Here is a 19,589-nt window from a genome sequence, read left to right on the forward strand (position 1 = left end):
TTACTACAAGCAACTCTATGCCAATAAAATGGACAACCTGGAAGAAACGGACAGATTCTTAGAAATGCACAACCTGCCGAGACTGAACCAGGAAGAAATAGAATATATGAACAGACCAACCACAAGCACTGAAATTGAAACTGTGATTAAAAACCTTCCAACAAACAAAAGTCCAGGACCAGATGGCTTCACAGGCGAATTCTATCAAACATTTAGAGAAGAGCTAACACCTATCCTTCTCAAACTCTTCCAAAATATTGCAGAGGGAGGAACACTCCCAAACTCATTCTACGAGGCCACCATCACCCTGATACCAAAACCAGACAAAGATGTCACAAAGAAAGAAAACTACAGGCCAATATCACTGATGAACATAGATGCAAAAATCCTCAACAAAATACTAGCAAACAGGGGCTTCCCTGGTGGCGCAGTGGTTGAGAATCTGCCTGCCAATGCAGGGGACACGGGTTCGAGCCCTGGTCTGGGAAGATCCCACATGCTGCGGAGCAACTAGGCCCGTGAGCCACAATTACTGAGCCTGCGCGTCTGGAGCCTGTGCTCCGCAACAAGAGAGGCTGAGATAATGAGAGGCCCGCGCACCGCGATGAAGAGTGGCCCCCACTTGCCACAACTAGAGAAAGCCCTCGCACAGAAACGAAGACCCAACACAGCCATAAATAAATAAATAAATAAATAAATATTGTAAAAAAAAAAAAATACTAGCAAACAGAATCCAACAGCACATTAAAAGGATCATACACCATGATCAAGTGGGGTTTATCCCAGGAATGCAAGGATTCTTCAATATACGCAAATCAATCAACGTGATACACCATATTAACAAATTGAAGGAGAAAAACCATATGATCATCTCAATAGATGCAGAAAAAGCTTTCGACAAAATTCAACACCCATTTATGATAAAAGCCCTGCAGAAAGTAGGCATAGAGGGAACTTTCTTCAACATAATGAAGGCCATATATGAAAAACCCACAGCCAACATTGTCCTCAATGGTGAAAAACTGAAACCATTTCCACTAAGATCAGGAACAAGACAAGGTTGCCCACTCTCACCACTATTATTCAACATAGTTTTGGAAGTGTTAGCCACAGCAATCAGAGAAGAAAAAGAAATAAAAGGAATCCAAATCGGAAAAGAAAAAGTAAAGCTGTCACTGTTTGCAGATGACATGATACTATACATAGAGAATCCTAAAGATGCTACCAGAAAACTACTAGAGCTAATCAATGAATTTGGTAAAGTAGCAGGATACAAAATTAATGCACAAAAATCTCTTGCATTTCTATACACTAATGACGAAAAATCTGAAAGTGAAATTAAGAAAACACTCCCGTTTACCATTGCAACAAAAAGAATAAATATCTAGGAATAAACCTACCTAAGGAGACAAAAGACCTGTATGCAGAAAATTATAAGACACTGATGAAAGAAATTAAGGATGATACAAATAGCTGGAAAGATATACCGTGTTCTTGGATTGGAAGAATCAACATTGTGAAAATGACTCTACTACCCAAAGCAATCTACAGATTCAATGCAATCCCTATCAAACTACCACTGGCATTTTTCACAGAACTAGAACAAAAAATTTCACAATTTGTATGGAAACACAAAAGACCCCGAATAGCCAAAGCAATCTTGAGAACGAAAAATGGAGCTGGAGGAATTAGGCTCCCTGACTTCAGACTATATTACAAAGCTACAGTTATCAAGACAGTTTGGTACTGGCAGAAAAACAGAAATATAGATCAATGGAACAGGATAGAAAGCCCAGAGATAAACCCACGCATATATGGTCACCTTATCTTTGATAAAGGAGGCAAGCATATACAGTGGAGAAAAGACAGCCTCTTCAATAAGTGGTGCTGGGAAAATTGGACAGATACATGTAAAAGTATGAAATTAGAACACTCCCTGACACCATACACAAAAATAAACTCAAAATGGATTAAAGACCTAAGTGTAAGGCCAGACACTATCAAACTCTTAGAGGAAAACATAGGCAGAACACTCTATGACATACATCACAGCAAGATTCTTTTTGACCCAGCTCCTAAAGAAATGGAAATAAAAACACAAATAAACAAATGGGACCTAATGAAACTTAAAAGCTTTTGCACAGCAAAGGAAACCATAAACAAGACCAAAAGACAACCATCAGAATGGGAGAAAATATTTGCAAATGAAGCAACTGACAAAGGATTAATCTCCAAGATTTACAAGCAGCACATGCAGCTCAATAACAAAAAAACGAACAACCCAATCCAAAAATGGGCAGAAGACCTAAATAGACATTTCTCCAAAGAAGATATACAGATTGCCAACAGACACATGAAAGAATGCTCAACATCATTAATCATTAGAGAAATGCAAATCAAAACTACAATGAGATATCATCTCACACCGGTCAGAATGGCCATCATCAAAAAATCTAGAAACAATAAATGCTGGAGAGGGTGTGGAGGAAAGGGAACACTCTTGCACTGTTGGTGGGAATGTAAATTGATACAGCCACTATGGAGAACAGTATGGAGGTTCCTTAAAAAACTACAAATAGAACTACCATATGACCCAGCAATCCCACTACTGGGCATATACCCTGAGAAAACCATAGTTCAAAAAGAGTCATGTACCAAAATGTTCATTGCAGCTCTATTTACAATAGCCAGGACATGGAAGCAACCTAAGTGTCCATCATCGGATGAATGGATAAAGAAGATGTGGCACATATATACAATGGAATATTACTCAGCCATAAAAAGAAATGAAATGGAGGTATTTGTAATGAGGTGGATGGAGTTAGAGTCTGTCATACAGAGTGAAGTAAGTCAGAAAGAGAAAAACAAATACAGTATGCTAACACATATATATGGAATCTAAGGGAAAAAAAAAAGGCCATGAAGAACCTAGTGGCAAGACGGGAATAAAGACACAGACCTACTAGAGAATGGACTTGAGGATATGGGGAGGGGGAGGGGTGAGATGTGACAGGGTGAGAGAGTGGCATGGACATATATACACTACCAAATGTAAAATAGATAGCTAGTGGGAAGCAGCCACATAGCACAGGGAGATCAGCTTGGTGCTTTGTGACCACCTAGAGGGGTGGGATGGGGAGGGTGGGAGGGAGGGAGATGCAAGAGGGAAGAGATATGGGAACATATGTATATGTATAACTGATTCACTTTGTTATAAAGCAGAAACTAACACACCATTGTAAAGCAATTATACTTCAATAAAGATGTTTAAAAAAAAAAAATTTCAGTTGATAGGCCAGCTTGCCAAAATTTGCTTCAACAAAAGAGTAAACTGTTTAATGAAAAGAAAAAACAAAAGGAAAACAGACCTCAGTAAGCCAATACGTTGTGCTGCATACAGCCAGCATTTGCCCTGTAAAATATATGCTTCTCAGTACACAGATTGTGTAATCCCTTTAAGTAACAATGACTAAGTTAAACAATGCGATCCTTCCCACTGGCAAGAATGAGTGTGCTATGCTGCAGATTAGGAGAGTCCATGAGGAGATGAACTCAGCTTCCAGCCCTGAGGCCAGTAAAGATGGAATATGTTCCAGACAGTACTCAGCCAGATAGACAGTCTCAGTCAGGTGTGGTGAGAGAGGAACAGCTGCCCCATTCAAGATTATACCTTGCTAATCAATTCAAGGAGATTACCCAGCATCATTTACAAGGATAACAGGTGCACCCTGAACATGAAAGAAAATGCTTTTAAAATATTCTGGCCAAAAAGTTACTTGTTAATCAGGAAAACTGCCCAAGGCCTATGGAAATTCCACTTTTCAACTTATTCATAAATACAGATTCCCTTCCCACTGAATTTACGTGAAAAACATATATTTCATATATTTAAGAAAGAATTATTATTCAGTCTTTTATCTTAATTTTTGTATTTATTTACAGTATATTTTCAACACAGAAAAATAAGGAAAATATATCCATACATGAACCCTTTGCCCAGATTTAACAGACATTAATATTTTGGCATATTTTCTTCGATCTCTCTTTCTTCTTAAAGGATATAATGTGTTACAGATACAGCTAATTCCCATGCTTTCTTTTTTCTCCAAGAATAACTTCTTTCCTGAAGTTGAAAGGAATCATTCCTACACATTTTCAGATTTTTAAAGTATACACACTCACACATATAAATATACACTGAATTGCTCTGTAGATCAATTCTGAGAAAATATAAACAACTCCAACTAATCAATAGAAAGCCAAGCAACTCCATACAAAAATGGCCAAAAGATATGAAGAGGCCATTGGTGGGAGTGAAAACTAGATGGCCAATATAGGAAAACCTGTTCAACCTCATCAGTAATCAGGAACTCCAAATTCAAACAGTAAGATATCATTCCACACCCAAAAGACTGGATAAGTTTTAAAATATTACTTAATAAACATTATAGAGTGTGTCATCAAGAAAATAAATAGCATTGGGTGGGGCACTTACACCAATAATCTATTTCTAAAATTTAGATGGCACAGACATGTCAAATAGTAGCTAAATTCTCCATTCGCATCCAGTGACTTAAACATAATTTTGCCATTCACTGGGGTTTTTATATAAAGTATTCTTTGGCATCATTTTATATAAAAACGTAAGACAGCATTACTTTAACTTAGCTAATAAATATTAAATTAATGAAAGGAATATTTTACTGTCCAACTTTCCATGAAAGTCAGCTTTAAAACCATTAAGAAAATAAAGTAACTCTTGTAATTTTTCCAAGGTAGACACCGCCAAGAACACAATTTGAGAAATACATTTCATTAAAATTTTTCTGTCTAACATGCAAATCCTAATCAAAGTTTTGAACATTTGTGTCTATCACACTGTATCACAGAACCTAGATTTAAATAGTCCCTTGGAGTCTACAAGATACCCAATTAACACTACCTAAAGGAAACTGCACTTTAATCTGATAATGAATCCCTGACTGGAAAAACATGTCTCTAACATGCCCCTCCCAAAACACCCCATTAACAATGACCTCTGGGAAATTACGCACAAAGTTCTCCCATAAAAAAAATGGCATTTCCTTTGTACCTTGGGAGGAGAAGATGGAAGGGAGGGACCAAAATTCAGATTATCACTACAAGCACTGCCGTGAAGAGATAAAATAGAGGCTTGAGTGGAGTAGATACTGTCATTATCAGGAGAGTACTGAGACTCAAACGCAGATTCATCTGCTAAGTCAGCATCATTTGTGTCCACCTAGGAATAAAAACAACAATATCAGTTGGGAATTCTGTTCTGATACATATATGACAAAGTCTCCACTTGAGACTAAAGGGCATACTGCTTTCATTCTTTTGTCTATTCTATTTTCTACATGATCTCTTCAGCCGCTTCAACATATCAGAAACTGACTAATGCAACAGAACAAGGACAAATTGGTGCTAGCATAGAAGGTTACTTTATTCCATCAATAAAAGGGCAAAAGGTAACAATTTACAAAGGGCTTGGAGCAATTCTAAGTGTAAATATTTCCATAAATTAAAAAAATACTTTTTTCCAGTTCACATTTTTTTTAAAAAGTAGCTGCCCAAACTCCTAGAATTTTATAATAAAATGAATGAGATCATCACTTTTCCTATTCAACTAAAATTAATTATTATTCAACAAGGCAGCTAAGCAATTATCTATCTGTAAAGCTCACAAAACAATATATTTTGTTTAAATTATCCTTTAACTAGATTTTAAAACCATTCAAGTTACAGGTCCAGAATTTTACGGTGATCACTGGAAATCAAAAATAATATCTGTGATTTCATGTTGAAATTATATTAACAAACAAGGGACCTTATTATGATCTGGGTATAGTGAAGCTGTAAGTTATAAACGTCTACTGATGGAAAACTCAGAAAGAGTGAGCTAGAGAATTTCACAACATTTTATAAAAAAATCTTATTACTATTTTCTGTCCCAGAACCAAGTGAAACAATTAAGTCATGATGAGCTTGTAGCTCTTCTTACAATTCACTCACAGTTACACCTTAGAACAGACAGAAATGATGTAAATACTACCTTTCTCTAATATTACCAGTATTTTGTCTTGATGGCCAAAACCCATATCTTCTATTTCTTTGTGATTTCAACCTATATGTTTAGCCAAGAAAAGTATCATAACATTATACCAGGTCACGTTCTTGCAAAAACCTGATTAAGAATACAGGTTGGGCATTTTAAAGTGACCCTCTCTCTAATAATATATTTTAAATACATGTTCAAAGTTACTACTGACTCACTATGTGGAGGTTTACCCTCTACAGATGTACATTATGTATAACAATCTAAATAGTAAATCTTTAACTTTTGCTATCTAGATAGTATTAACTAAGCAGAGTGTCATGGATTATAATAAATATTTAAGAGTACCTAAGAACAATTTGTATGCTTATCGTTGATGCCCTAGAATCTTGAGAGGTCCAAATAATCAATTCATCTAATTATTTTAGAGATTAAAACACTAGGGTCCAGAGAGATTGAGTGACCAATACAATATTACATAGCTATTACCATTATAAGATGTTAAACTCACTTAAAAGTGGGTCTAATTTTTCTTTTTGACTGGCATTTATTTAAGAACATTCAAATATGCTATGTAAAATCTACAGAGAAAATTGTTTCTTGGGGCACTTCTAGAGACAGTAATATATTTGTGTCCTGTAACATTTCAAAAATAATTTACTATAGCTGGGTACTATTTAATACATTTATACCATAGTACTTTACGTAGTTCATAGCATTCTAAGCTATCCAGTTTTGAAGTGGTAATAATGCCCATGGGAAATAGAGACAAATGTTACCTGGTATGTTAAGTATTATAATGTGAAATTATTGCACTAATTACACTGTACACCAAAAGTTTCCAAATGGCTAATTCAGGAGCTGACAATTGAAAAATACTAATAGAAGTATTATTAGTATTTTAATACTGAAGAACTATCTCCCTCAACACTAGGATTATTGGAATCAAAGAAATAATTCATACTCCAGTTTAAAGCATGATGTGCACAATTGGTTATAAATACCTAATGGAGAATTTCACAGGTTCTAAGCCTCTCACTAGTCCAACACCACTAAAACATGTATTAAAAATATTCCTTTCTAGTTACACTGAGCAATGTTTTCCCCCCAGAAAAATTCAGGTCAGGAACCTGGCTTCAATGGTGGAAGTACTAGGAATAGGATGTATAATTTGTTACACTTATATTGTATAAATGTCATGTGTATATTTATATCTGGTATTTAGTTTTATATTTTAACTATTAACTGTTAACACAGTATTAGCTCCTCTACCAGACAACAAGGTTCTCAGGATCAAAAATCATGTATTTACCCAACAAAGTGGCCTCCAGTGGTCCCTAAATATGTTTATTACAATAAATGATTTTATATAGATCAAGTGAAAATAAAATTTTAATTTAAAAGTTTCTGGTAAATCAGTAATGTTAACATACATGTATTCATAGGAAACATGAGTTCTGCCTCTTTTGGAAGCTTTTGTGCTCTTAATCAATAACTGAACCAATTTATGTGATTTTCACATTATTAACATCTAATGAAATAATATACCTGTTACCTCATTAAAAAGAAGCCAAAACAACTGATATATGACTGAATACTGAAAACAGTTAAAGAATGCCGAGAGATGCCCAAGTATGAAATTAGAGCAAAATGCCTAGTTTTCCAAAACATAATGAACAATAGAGCAAGACTTTAGAATATTTTGAAAAGCAAAAATAAGACATATAAGATTTTGAAGGAAAGCTTGATAAGCTGTGGCCACTAACCAGAGCCAAGTCAGCCCTGAACAGGGCTTTGTCAGCCAGCCCTTCCTCCTCGCAGGAATGTGGTGGGTAGAGAAAGGAATCCTCCTTAGCAGAAACATAACCCTCTTCTGGTGAAAGCTGCAGGGAGAATGAAGCCCAGTGTTTGAGGATGAGTTCATGGAAAAGAGAGAGAACAGGAAAGAGGGAGGGAAAGGGAAGACAGAGGGAGAGGGGAGAAAAAGTAAGGGGAGGAGAGGAAAAAACAGGAAAGTTTTCAAATAATGTTTTCAAGTAATAAAGTCATAATAAATATACCACTTTAACATAAATGATGAGCACGGAATATGATAAATATTCATACTTAACAGTTTTATATTTTAAGATACAATGAGGATGTTTATTCCAGTACCAACATCATCTGTTAGATGAGAAACCCTTTCTACCAATTTCTTCATCCTTCTTATAAAAGATATTCAAAATCAATAATTTTTTATATTATAATAATCTTCTGGTCATTTTTCCCTGCCAAACATTTGGTTAAACAATGACCTCTTAATATAGAAAGAAGGCAACTTTTAGGTGTTAAGACATAAAAGAAGTTGAAGAAAAACAAAACACTAAAAAGAAGGACCAATTTCTCTCTGCCATCCCTTACTAGAATATTATTTTAAAGAATGTAATTTCCTTGACAAGGAAAGTTAGTGAACCCTACAATGAAGTTTCTTAATTTAGCATGGCTTAAAAAACCACCACCACCACCACCAACAACTCTATATGTACACAATATGCTTAAATTGCACTCCTGAGATATCAAATTATAACCATAATCACAGTGACCGAAAACCTAGCATTCTTATTACAATCTCAGATAAAACAGGCTAAAAGATTTAGATTGTCTTGCCTATATCACCCTATATCACCAATACATGCAGAAATATTTTAGAGAAAAAATGTTTATCTTTTTTTCCCACACATATGAGTTTAATGGTCAGTAAAACTCACTTTATGTAAGAGAGATAGTCATCATATACTGCAATGCATATTAAATTTGAAATATAAAATACTCTTATGAAAGAAACTTATTTTGGATCTACCTAGGAAAAAAAACATTGCTTCTGAGTAAGTGGCATGGTTTCCCGATAAGGGCAGTAAAAAACATGTATTTAGTCACGTTTGCCATTTTCCTTGTGTAACAGAAAGACCGGAACCAGATGTACGGTCAATCTTAATGAACGTGTGGAGTCCCATAATGGCCTATCTTCATTCTTACACTCCCCACTGCACTGATCTCTTGTTCTGATTTCTATAATCCTGGTTTGATTGAGGTTTGCTTAACATACTCTTCCTTCTTCCCCTTCTCTTTCCCTCCCTTTCTTTGTGCTTTCATAAATATATTTTCATAAGTTACAGAAATTTATTGTAGAATAAAAAGCAGAGAATGAAAAATTTAATAAAAATTTGAAATATATTAACAAGCTTACAGTTTGAACAAACTCTCTGACAAAGTCAAGAAACTTTCATTTGATGTTTATGCAAATGCATCTATGTGTTTGTGTTTTCTTAAGAGAAGGTATATTTGCCTTTTCACTTAAAATATATTTATACACTGAAAAAAACCAAATACTGAGATCGTCTCTAATATTTCATTGCAATTCAGTGATAAGTGCTATGCTGCAATCATTATACCTAATAAGCATACTGACATTATGTAGCATGAATTTATTAGTTGTTTTTATATTGCAGTAATTAATAACATGAAGGTTATTCCCTCCCAGGAGGAGAGCTATAAGCTGATGAACCCACATTGGAAATTTCAATTTCTTGCTCTGTAGTAATTAGACAACAAATATATTGAAGTCAGTAGAATACAGGAACTTAACCCACTCTGACAGAGATTCTACTTTCTTCCACGATAATTAAAGATTCCACTGTTAGTTGTTAATGCTATTAATTTCTCTAATATGCCACCATACTGGTATAGATATTTTAAAGCCTATTTCTTCGAAAATACTTGATTCTATATTGATCATGACCTTATTTTGGAATAAAAAAGATCAAAAGTAAACCACAGAATGCTAAGTTTTAAATTTATTTCTGAACTTCCTGGCTGTTTTCTGCCCTTTACTCTTTTAAAAAATATTACTCAAAATTAAATATTTACACTCATGGAGCCAATAACCATGTTGATGAAAAGTACCAAAAGTCATGATTCAATCATGAGAACACCTGAAGATAAAAGCCTGAACGCCAATACTGTTTGCAAATAAAAAGAAATCAGTAAAATCTGAATTCTTACGGGGAAAGGCTTGGCAACTCCTATTCTCACAGTTCCTGATGGTGCACCCTTCAGTGCCTGGACAGCTTCTTCGAGACTGCTGTTTTCCAAGTTAACATCATTGACAAACATGAGTCGATCTCCAGGGAGAAGTCGTCCATCCTTTTCAGCAACACCACCAGGAACCAGAGAACGAATTACGATCACAGTGCTTGCTGGATCAATTGGATCCTGACAGAACGAAAAAGGAAAGAGAAGGCGGCTCCTTTCTACACTTAAAAACGTTGTTACAGGTTGTACACTCTGAATTGTAACAGATGGGTAATTGTTCCAAGTGTCTTTTAAAAATTTCATACAACACTCCCAATGAATTATCTGGGTGAAGGATATATCCATTTTAAAGAGTTTAGGAAAAGTCTATGCTAAATAGTGGCACCCTCACTTTCCATGGTTCCCAAGTAGACCTCTTAAATTATACAGGTAACTTTAAAATTATAACGTTAACTTTTGATAAACTGTTCAATTTTATAACTATCATCTGAGATCCATGAATTATTAACAGCAGCGTTCATTGATAAGATGATAGTATTGTGAACCATTGGTAGATGTGAGTATACTGAGGGAAGGGCCTGTTTTTGAAATGAAGAAATACAGAAGGAGGCCATATCATATTTGGTGATGCAGTGTCTTCAGATACACAGCAATATTAGAACAAGACTCCAGAACCAGGCCCTAGAGAGAACACAACTCCCTGGAGTCATCTGAGATGGCTTTCCAGCTCAGTATTAATTAATGAGGAACACAGCTGCACTTCATCAGACTGGCGTTAGCATGCCCTCAGTTACTCAACACAGAACACAACATAAGGATGCAGGCTACACCTAACCAATTTACGATTATTCCTAAGTTTGGTCAAATAATAAGAATATTAGAATTTACAATATATCCAATTATACATCTATCATTCACTTCCAAAAAAAGAAGTAAGTATTTAATACTTTCTGTCTTACCACTCAAATATGAACTATCAGTTAAGAGCAAGGAAATAAAAATAATTTAGGCATATTCCCCAAAGGAACAGAAAGACTATATTTCTGTAACATTCCTAAAAAGTATTCTGCATATTCTTCAAACTTGCAAGAACTGAAATATAAAAGAGCTCAAAGAATTCAATGTCAAAAGAAATGCTTTACGATAATCAATTAGTCATATAAATTATTATTCAGAAAGACTTACTAGAAACAAGAATACATCTTTGATAAATCTAAGCAGTATTATCTGCTTTTTCTCTGCTATTAACAATATATGTTTAGTACCTGTCATCTTTCTTTAAAAAAATTGTTACAAGTAGCATATATTCACCTGATAATCTAAAATGCTAAAACCAAGTCCTCTGCTCCCTTTCTCCAGCTCGATGTTCTGAACGTCGGCTTCCCACATGGCCAAAGGTCCTTGAACCTCCTCTGCATTCTGACCCACATCAGTCATCACCAGCACAGGATCCTCTGTCTCCGAGGACCCGATAAACTCACCTAGATCTATATGAGGCTGGATAAACAGACCAGACAGCTCTTATTTCAGATGCACTAGATCCACAGATGCACATACAAACACTACAAGGAAAACAAAGATTCCCAGCGTCTGTCCAGAATAAAACAGTCACATATGAGTAGCAACAGCTTCTCATGAAACCATTATGAATTAAAGTAGCAAGTCAGAAATATCTAACTTGTAATAGGCATTTAAAATGTATGGTTCAAAGAGCTCCTATAAAAATATATAGTGATTACATCTCGGCAGCACGATGGTGGTGATTTTGACTTTTTTCATCAGTGTCTGTTATCATGTCTATTGTTAGAAAAAAAAAGTGATGCTAATTTGATATTAAAGAAAAATAATTCTTATGATAAATAAGAACAATTCAAGAGGAAGTGGCTATATGTAAAAGTTCTGTACTCTAGGCAAACGGGTTCTAAAATCCTGTGAGCTGTACACGTGATTATTTCATTAATAAATTAACGTGCACAACGGCAGGACGAGATCTGAAGTCAGACTGGCCTGGGCTTGAAGACTGTCTCTATGATTTTTCATCTGTGTTGCTTTGAGCGGTATTCTTAACCTGGGCTTCACAGTTACCCATCTCATAGAATTTTTGAGGATTAAGTGAGGTAACATTTAAAAAGCACTTGGCACAGAAACAGGGGTTCAAAACATTAGCTTCTTTTAGGAAAAATATACTAAAGTGAATCTGGTTCCACATCAGATAGGAAAAATGTGTTTTTGATGATGAAATGTTAGTTTAAAGACTATCTTTGCTTTTTATCAATTACTGCACAGTAGGGCCATGGATGCAAATCCGTCCACCTGCTTTATTATAATAATAAATACCATTACACCACATAAAATGTATCTGGATATGTATGGTGCTAGACTGACTTCTACACAATTTGGAATTATGTTTCTTATTCTCCCCTATTCTTACCACGCCTGTGACAAGCGCTGGGCTGGGGAGGTTACATAAAAGTATCTTTTACGACATATGTACCACATACTCACTACTTTCATATTCCAATTTTCTGTTAAGGGGGACGAGTGTCTAATTCATAGGAATAGTGTGAATAAATTGTACAAGCACACATGTGCAGTAATACCTAATATCATTATATATCATATTTAACACACAGAGCAACCCTCTAGGATAGGCATCAAGACTCATATTTTACACAGGAGAAAAGTGAGATTCAGGAAGATGAAGTGACTTGCCCAAGGTCGCAGAGGTAGTAAGTGCCAAGCCTGACTCAAACCCACGTCTGTCTGACTCCAAGGTCTATCCCATAAGCCACAGGATTTGTGAGGAAATCAAATACCAAATAAGAGAAAAAAGGCTTAAAAATTTTTAAATGCCATTTAACCTTTCCATTATACATTCAGATTAGTCTCCTATATCTGCAAACCTGATACCTTTTCTGTTAGTTCAATGTCACATAAGTCCAGGCTCTCCAACTCTGACGGGCTGGTGGGTGGCACCGTTCGACGACAGCACACCATTGTCACCTCTATAGGCAGTTCTTTTAAAATAGTCACCACATCCTGGTGATTCTCCCCAAGTAGAGTTATGCCGTTCACCTGTGCAAAAAGAAAAGTTGGCCACGAAAGAACATTTCCTAACATGACTACTCCTTTCAAAACCATTTTTTTTATTACATAAATATAAACTGTACTTGGGGATGGCCATGGCTCTGCTGTGCTGAGAACTATAGATGGATCTGGAGCGGTGTTTCCTAAAACAATCTACACGCAACACTACAGACTTGTTGGAATTGGACTTCTAAAGCACTCACAGGAAAATCACTAGCTTTCACCCATGCTTCATATGCCAGTGTAATCGTTTGGAAAGGGAGAGTTAATAAAATCATTCCCAAAGGATAAAGGGAAAAGGAGAAGTTTTTCTTTAAATGATATGTTATATCATTATTAAATGAAAAAAATGAAGATTAGAAAATGGCATGTCTTATATGCTAGTACGTTTTTAAAAGGGGAAGAAGCGAATATATTCAAATTTTCTTACTTATTCATGGAAAATAGCTGGAAGATTGCATAGAACCAATGATAAGCAGTTACACCTAACGAAGGGTGATGAGAACTGAGTGGACCGGGACAGAAAAGAGAATTCACTGGCGTAAATCTTTGTATTTGTGATTTTGAAACATGTGAATATATTACCTATTCTAAAAAGTGAATGTTTCAAAATTTTTAAAGCAAGTTTTTATAGTTCTCCGGCCCTAAAACAAACAAACAAAAACCATGCAAGGAATTAGGCAAGATCAATGTACATACAGATTGAAATTTCTGCTTTGGGTGGAGTTTTACTTGCCTATCTTTCTCAAGTACACTTTGGAGGAGAAATTTTAAATAAGAACTTACTTATTCACCACATTAAGCCTCCCACAGCCTTTTCAAAATTTTATTTACAAAGGGGAAAATGAAAATAGCTGCTTACTTCCAATAGCTCATCTCCACTGAAAAGCTTCCCACTGTGTCCAACAGGACCTTCTGGTAGAACAGATCGGATAAAATGATGGCCCACTGTTGCTTCCAGACTTATCCCCAACCCGCTGTTCTCACTGAACTTGCTCACATGGGCCACCTGAAACAAGAAAAATCATCACAATTTTTAATATTCTTTCATTTATTTTCTTCTCCTGTATGTATTTTATGTTCACTCCCTAAAAGGTCAAGTTTCTCAAAAAAGTTTCAAAAACCTTACTGTAAAGCGGCAAACCTTTAGAGCTTTGCCTTGGAAAGAGTGTTGATATCTATCAGTTTCTTGAACCAACACAAACCAAAACGAAGTAGCCAGATGCAAGCACCCAAGACACTTTGCAGTGCCTACAGGTGCTGATAACAGATTGAGGGTAGTCAGAGTGACCACAAATAAAATCAAAAGCCTGAGCTCAAACAACAGTATAGAAAAGGCGCATCCTTAGCAGTTCCCATGTGCCAGGACTGTGCTAACCCCATTACACAGAGTATCTCACTTACTTCTCATAAATAGGTGCAATGTCTATCCTTGCTTCCCAAATCGGTAAACAAGGTTCTGAGAGGTTACCTTCAACAGAGTCACACAGCTAAAAAAGTGCTTTGAACCTCAGCAGTCTGAACCTAGAGCCCAGGTTCTGGACCATACACTGTATCAAGGGGACAACACTTGTCTTTAAAAGTGAATCAAAGCTTAAAACAGGAGAATAAACTTTCTATTTCCTACAGTTACACTAAATAACGAAAAACGTTAGGAAATCACCATTTTCACAGAGTCCAATCATTATAATATTAAAATCAGAAAGTATACTAAAGATGATCCACTTTATCCCCTTTATTTTATAGTTAAGGAAACTGAGGGATAAAGGGACTGAGAAAAATGTTTTATTATAAAAGATCTTTTTCAAATCTTAATGATAACAAGCACAGGGTTAATACTAGATGTTGCATTATCTGACTTTGCAATCTAATGCTGGATGAAATCCTTCTACTTCTTAAAATCCAATTTAGGTATCACTTCCTCCAAGCAGCCCTCCAGGTCCCCATTTAACTGTCCATCAATCCTTCCCTCTACTACACCACTCCTCCTGTAACTTCATTTGTGCTGTATAACTACATAGAAAATAATCTGAAGTCCAGATCTATGTCGTATTTACCTGGACTTTGATGAAGACCTATAAATAGCTTAGTTCTTTCTTACTTATAGTAAAATCCCACGCTTGACGTATTACTGAAAGTGCCACCAAAAGAGCACGTGCACAAAGAACAGTTAAAAGTCCACGGTCTTGGGTCTGACCTCTGTGAGAAAATGGCTGGTGAAAGGGTGCTGCTCTTCACTATTCAATTACCCCCTGAAGGAGTGCAGCCTCAGTTATCCGTGCCAGTCACGTTAACCCCACCCCACAGAAGGAACCTCCCAACTTTCCTTTCCTGCTAAATTAACTACGGTTAAGCTGGACCTTGTTGTATTTTTTTCCTTGACTCAATTTCAAATGGTTAACAGCAGCTGTACTTACTCAAATCTCATTTGACTGTTAACCATCTTGAGTGTTTAAAAAAAAAAACAAACTTTGTAATGAGTATTAAAAACTAAGAATACTGCTTGGCACAAAGTACTCAATAAATGTTGGTTATTGTTTATATTATATGTCATTATCTGTTGTGTTTTATCTCTTCTAATCTAGAGTTACTTGAATATTATAAGCAATATGAAAACTTTTACCTAACCTAGTGTTTTATTGTTCCTTTGGAAATTCCTGAAATTTGCTGCTATATACCTAAAGATTCATAATTTGTGTCTACTTTGTTAAACCTCTTTTTAAAATAGCAGATCACAGCTGCTACCCTAGGTACGCAAACCTTTAATAAACAAAATGTTCACTATGGCATAAGTGAAACGAAGAAAAGCATGCAGAATAAAAACCCTCAAGGAGAGTAAAAGTGTAAGAGTGATAAGGAAGAAGTAGGAAAAAGTCCTTTTTACAATTCTGTACATAGGGCATGATGATTTTTGTTTTATTTTCAAGTAAATTCTGTCATTCTATTCTGATTCTTTCCACGAATCCTAGGAATAAGAATCAGAAAACCCCTTCCTAATATCTATATAATATATACTATGGTAAGAAATACTGATGAATTATAAGTTCTAAAACTCCCATCTCATTTACTTCAGCTCCTTGGTGGCTCTCCAACTTGAATTTTTTAAATATCTGAATCAGCACATTTAGGTCTTTGAAAAAAGCCCTTGGCGTTTGCTACTTCTCTAAGACTTGAAAGAAGCCCTGGGCGTTTGCTACTTCTCTAAGACTCTTTACGATGGTCATCTTTATTATTGTCAGGAACTTCCTGCTCAAATACAGTTCACAAGTTAGGAAGTTAGGGAGGGGAAGCTAACCTACCACTATTTCATAATTAATGCCCATAATCCTTTGCCACTTGGTCAGCAGGGCACCTTCCTGTTGTTGAGCATCTTCTATATCTTCTCTCTCAGCTGACAGTAATGGATACCCTGAAAGAGTTGACACAATTAGTGACATACCACAAAAATCTCCATATCTTAACATTCGGTACCAGGGACACTGTGATCACAACCTATCATACCAAGTCTGACTGTTCACCCAATACATGAGTTACTCTTATTTCTCTACACATCTTAATAATTCAGTTTAGAACCCTATCATCTGCATGTTCCAAAACTATTCTCTTTTAAGAGATATCTTTTAGGTCTTAACTATATTTCCATTAAAGTATTCATATATTATCTAACTTTTATTTAAAAGAACAAGGACTCCAAGTAGCTCCAGGATTCACTTGGTGGCTCTCTTGTGACTCTGTATTAAAAAGTCATACTGCCTTCTATGTTAGTGTATCTCTTTCATTTTCATTTGGTTCTACAGAGGAGAGAAGGGATCATGCTATGACTTAGCAAAAACAAACAAACAAAATAAATTAACAAATAATATATGTACCTCCATGTACAGTAAGAAAATATAAATAAAAAAATAAGAAACAAATGGAAAATGTACATTAAGTTAAAACCCTATAATTGGAATCATACTAATTGGCAAAAAAAGGAAAGTGAAAAAACAGAAAAGAAAATCACTAAACAAGTTATGTAAACAATACTGAATTAAAACACTTAGCTAAAATAAACTGGTTGAGAAGAATTTTCAAGTCATATTCAAAGATTTCCATGACATCACAGTTTTTACTCATAAAGGTTGTCTTCTAAAAAAAAAATGTCTACAGGCCACTACTCCTTATATTAGATTTTCAATATCATTTTTTAGCATTCAAATTTCAAATTTAAAGAGTATTCTAAAATTCAGGTTTCTCAATAGCTGCTTCCTTGTTAGTGGAATGAATGAGCTTCCACTCCAGGACTATTTTTCAGGTTTGTTATGTGTTAGATTAATGAAACGATTCTGTTTTCTCTTTGAGAAACTGGAAACAGTAAGCTATATATTTCTTTAAAATTTTGGAGACTAGCCCCCCAAAATGAGTGTTTTCTCTTCAAAAGTATATTCATTACAGAGAGGTATGACTGTGCAGCGGTGAACACAGACTACAGGAAACCGTTCAAGCTGATGAAGGTTAGAAAGAGGAGGGTCAGCTAGTCCTACCTCCTCCCATAACCCCATTCTCTGATTCTGTTGTGTTTACACAGGTGGGCAGTGATTCAAGCAGCGTGGGATTTGGAATGGAGAAAGTGGGGAATCTGTAAGCTGCTGATAACAACGGTCTGAAATTTGTATTCATACAACCAACCTACAGTCACAAAACCCTTCATTCTCCCCCTTTCCCAAATGCCCCAAGATCAGATTTCAGGCATATTTAAAAAACCATAAAGTCCAGTCATTTGTAGTGAGGTGGATGGACCTAGAGTCTGTCATACAGAGTGAAGTAAGTCAGAAAGACAAAAACAAATACCGTATGCTAACACATATATATGGAATTAAAAAAAAAAAAATGGTCATGGAGAACCTAGGGGCAGGACGGGAATCAAGATGCAGACGTAGAGAATGGACTTGAGGACACGGGGAGGGGGAAGGGTAAGCTGGGATGAAGTGAGAGAGTGGCATGGACATATACACACTACCAAATGTAAAAGAGATAGCTAGTGGGAAGCAGCCGCACAGCACAGGGAGATCAGCTCAGTGCTTTGTGACCACCTAGAGGGGTGGGATAGGGAGGGTGGGAGGGAGACGCAAGAGGGAGGGGATATGGGGATATATGTATAGCTGATTCACTTTGTTATAAAGCAGAAACTAACACATCATTGTGAAGCAATTATACTCCAATAAAGATGTAAAAAATAAATTTTTTTAAAAATTGAAAAATTTAAAAAAATTAAAAAAAAAAAGAAGTCCAGTCTCCTGATGTTACTGTGAAGTCAAATGACTTGTCTAGGCTCACATTATGAGTCAAATTTCTGTGGAAGAGGCAACAACATCTTATCCCCTGTCAGAGGACCAGCACTAGAATAGATGCATTAGAATCATTCAGACATTTTCCCCTTATTTTATTTTAAAAAGAATGTAGGACTCCTGATTCTAAGTCTAGACCCTCTCCCACCTAGCCTCCCATACACACATGCACATTCACCAAAGCAAAACAGATGGCTGAGGCTTCAAGACCATCCTCCACACCCATCCCCTCTTACTCTCTCAAGTTTTATGCTTTGAAACATTTTTATCCTGTCCCACTCCTCTGGACATTCACTTTATCCTAAATAATTTCTACACCTATTAGTATAAAAATAGCAAAATGTGACTAAACCCCTGAGAGTCCTACACCTCTCACTCCTGGGATATCATTGCAAACACAAATATCCCTTTAAAATAAAAAAGTTAAATCACAATTTTCAGTAGAAAAAAATAATGAAAGAGGAACTATTTTAAAGAACTACAAAGCTTCAATATAATTATTTAGTGAAGGGCAGAATTCTCATAAGGAAGATCAGTCTTGGACTTTGTTCAGTGGATTTGACTTATCAAACACCTAAAGCAATATGACAGGTCAGGGAAGCACATAGCATCCAGCCCTAAAAAAAAGGCAGCAACGTTCGGGCATAATTATGTACTAAAACTATGCCGCCCTAAAATTTTTGAAACACTTTGATGAATTCTAGGTATATAGTGAGAGAAACCTCAGAGAGGCTTAATAATTCTTCATATAACTCCTTTCAAAATTTAAAACTTTCAAAAAATTTAGAAGAAAAAGTTCCCAAAATAAGGATAATTTCATTCCTAAGAGCTTATGCTTTAAAGATTCTCTTGTGTTTATTTAAGAAATCCTTTTAACTTTATTACTGCTTGCTCAATAAGAGACAACTTGGTTCTATCCTAAGAAATAAGGGGAATGAAATAAAGCCATGTATGTAACTGAATGATTCCTAAAGGTTCTGATGAAAAAAATGTAGAAGAAAAAAAAGATGGACTCAGCAAGAAAATCT

The 19,589-nt window shown here is 35.6% G+C and overlaps 1 protein-coding gene across 19 annotated transcripts in view; it reads right to left on the bottom strand.

Moving 5' to 3' along the window:
- The window catches only part of MPDZ (multiple PDZ domain crumbs cell polarity complex component), a 355,494-nt gene that overhangs the window by 71,272 nt on the left and 264,633 nt on the right, over positions 1-19,589 (bottom strand). For 18 of the 19 annotated variants that reach the window (XM_082470785.1, XM_082470784.1, XM_082470776.1 and 15 more), the window contains 7 exons: positions 16,534-16,643; positions 14,097-14,243; positions 13,058-13,222; positions 11,459-11,644; positions 10,118-10,327; positions 7,843-7,959; positions 5,093-5,260 (listed from right to left, as the gene is read on the bottom strand). In XM_082470785.1, the coding sequence (XP_082326911.1) occupies positions 5,093-5,260; positions 7,843-7,959; positions 10,118-10,327; positions 11,459-11,644; positions 13,058-13,222; positions 14,097-14,243; positions 16,534-16,643 (1,103 nt within the window). The remainder of the gene's footprint in view (positions 1-5,092; positions 5,261-7,842; positions 7,960-10,117; positions 10,328-11,458; positions 11,645-13,057; positions 13,223-14,096; positions 14,244-16,533; positions 16,644-19,589) is intronic. The other variant, XM_082470775.1, reaches the window with a different exon arrangement.

Source organism: Balaenoptera physalus (assembly GCF_965194825.1).
Source record: "Balaenoptera physalus genome assembly, chromosome: 7".
NCBI classification, from domain to species: domain Eukaryota; kingdom Metazoa; phylum Chordata; class Mammalia; order Artiodactyla; family Balaenopteridae; genus Balaenoptera; species Balaenoptera physalus.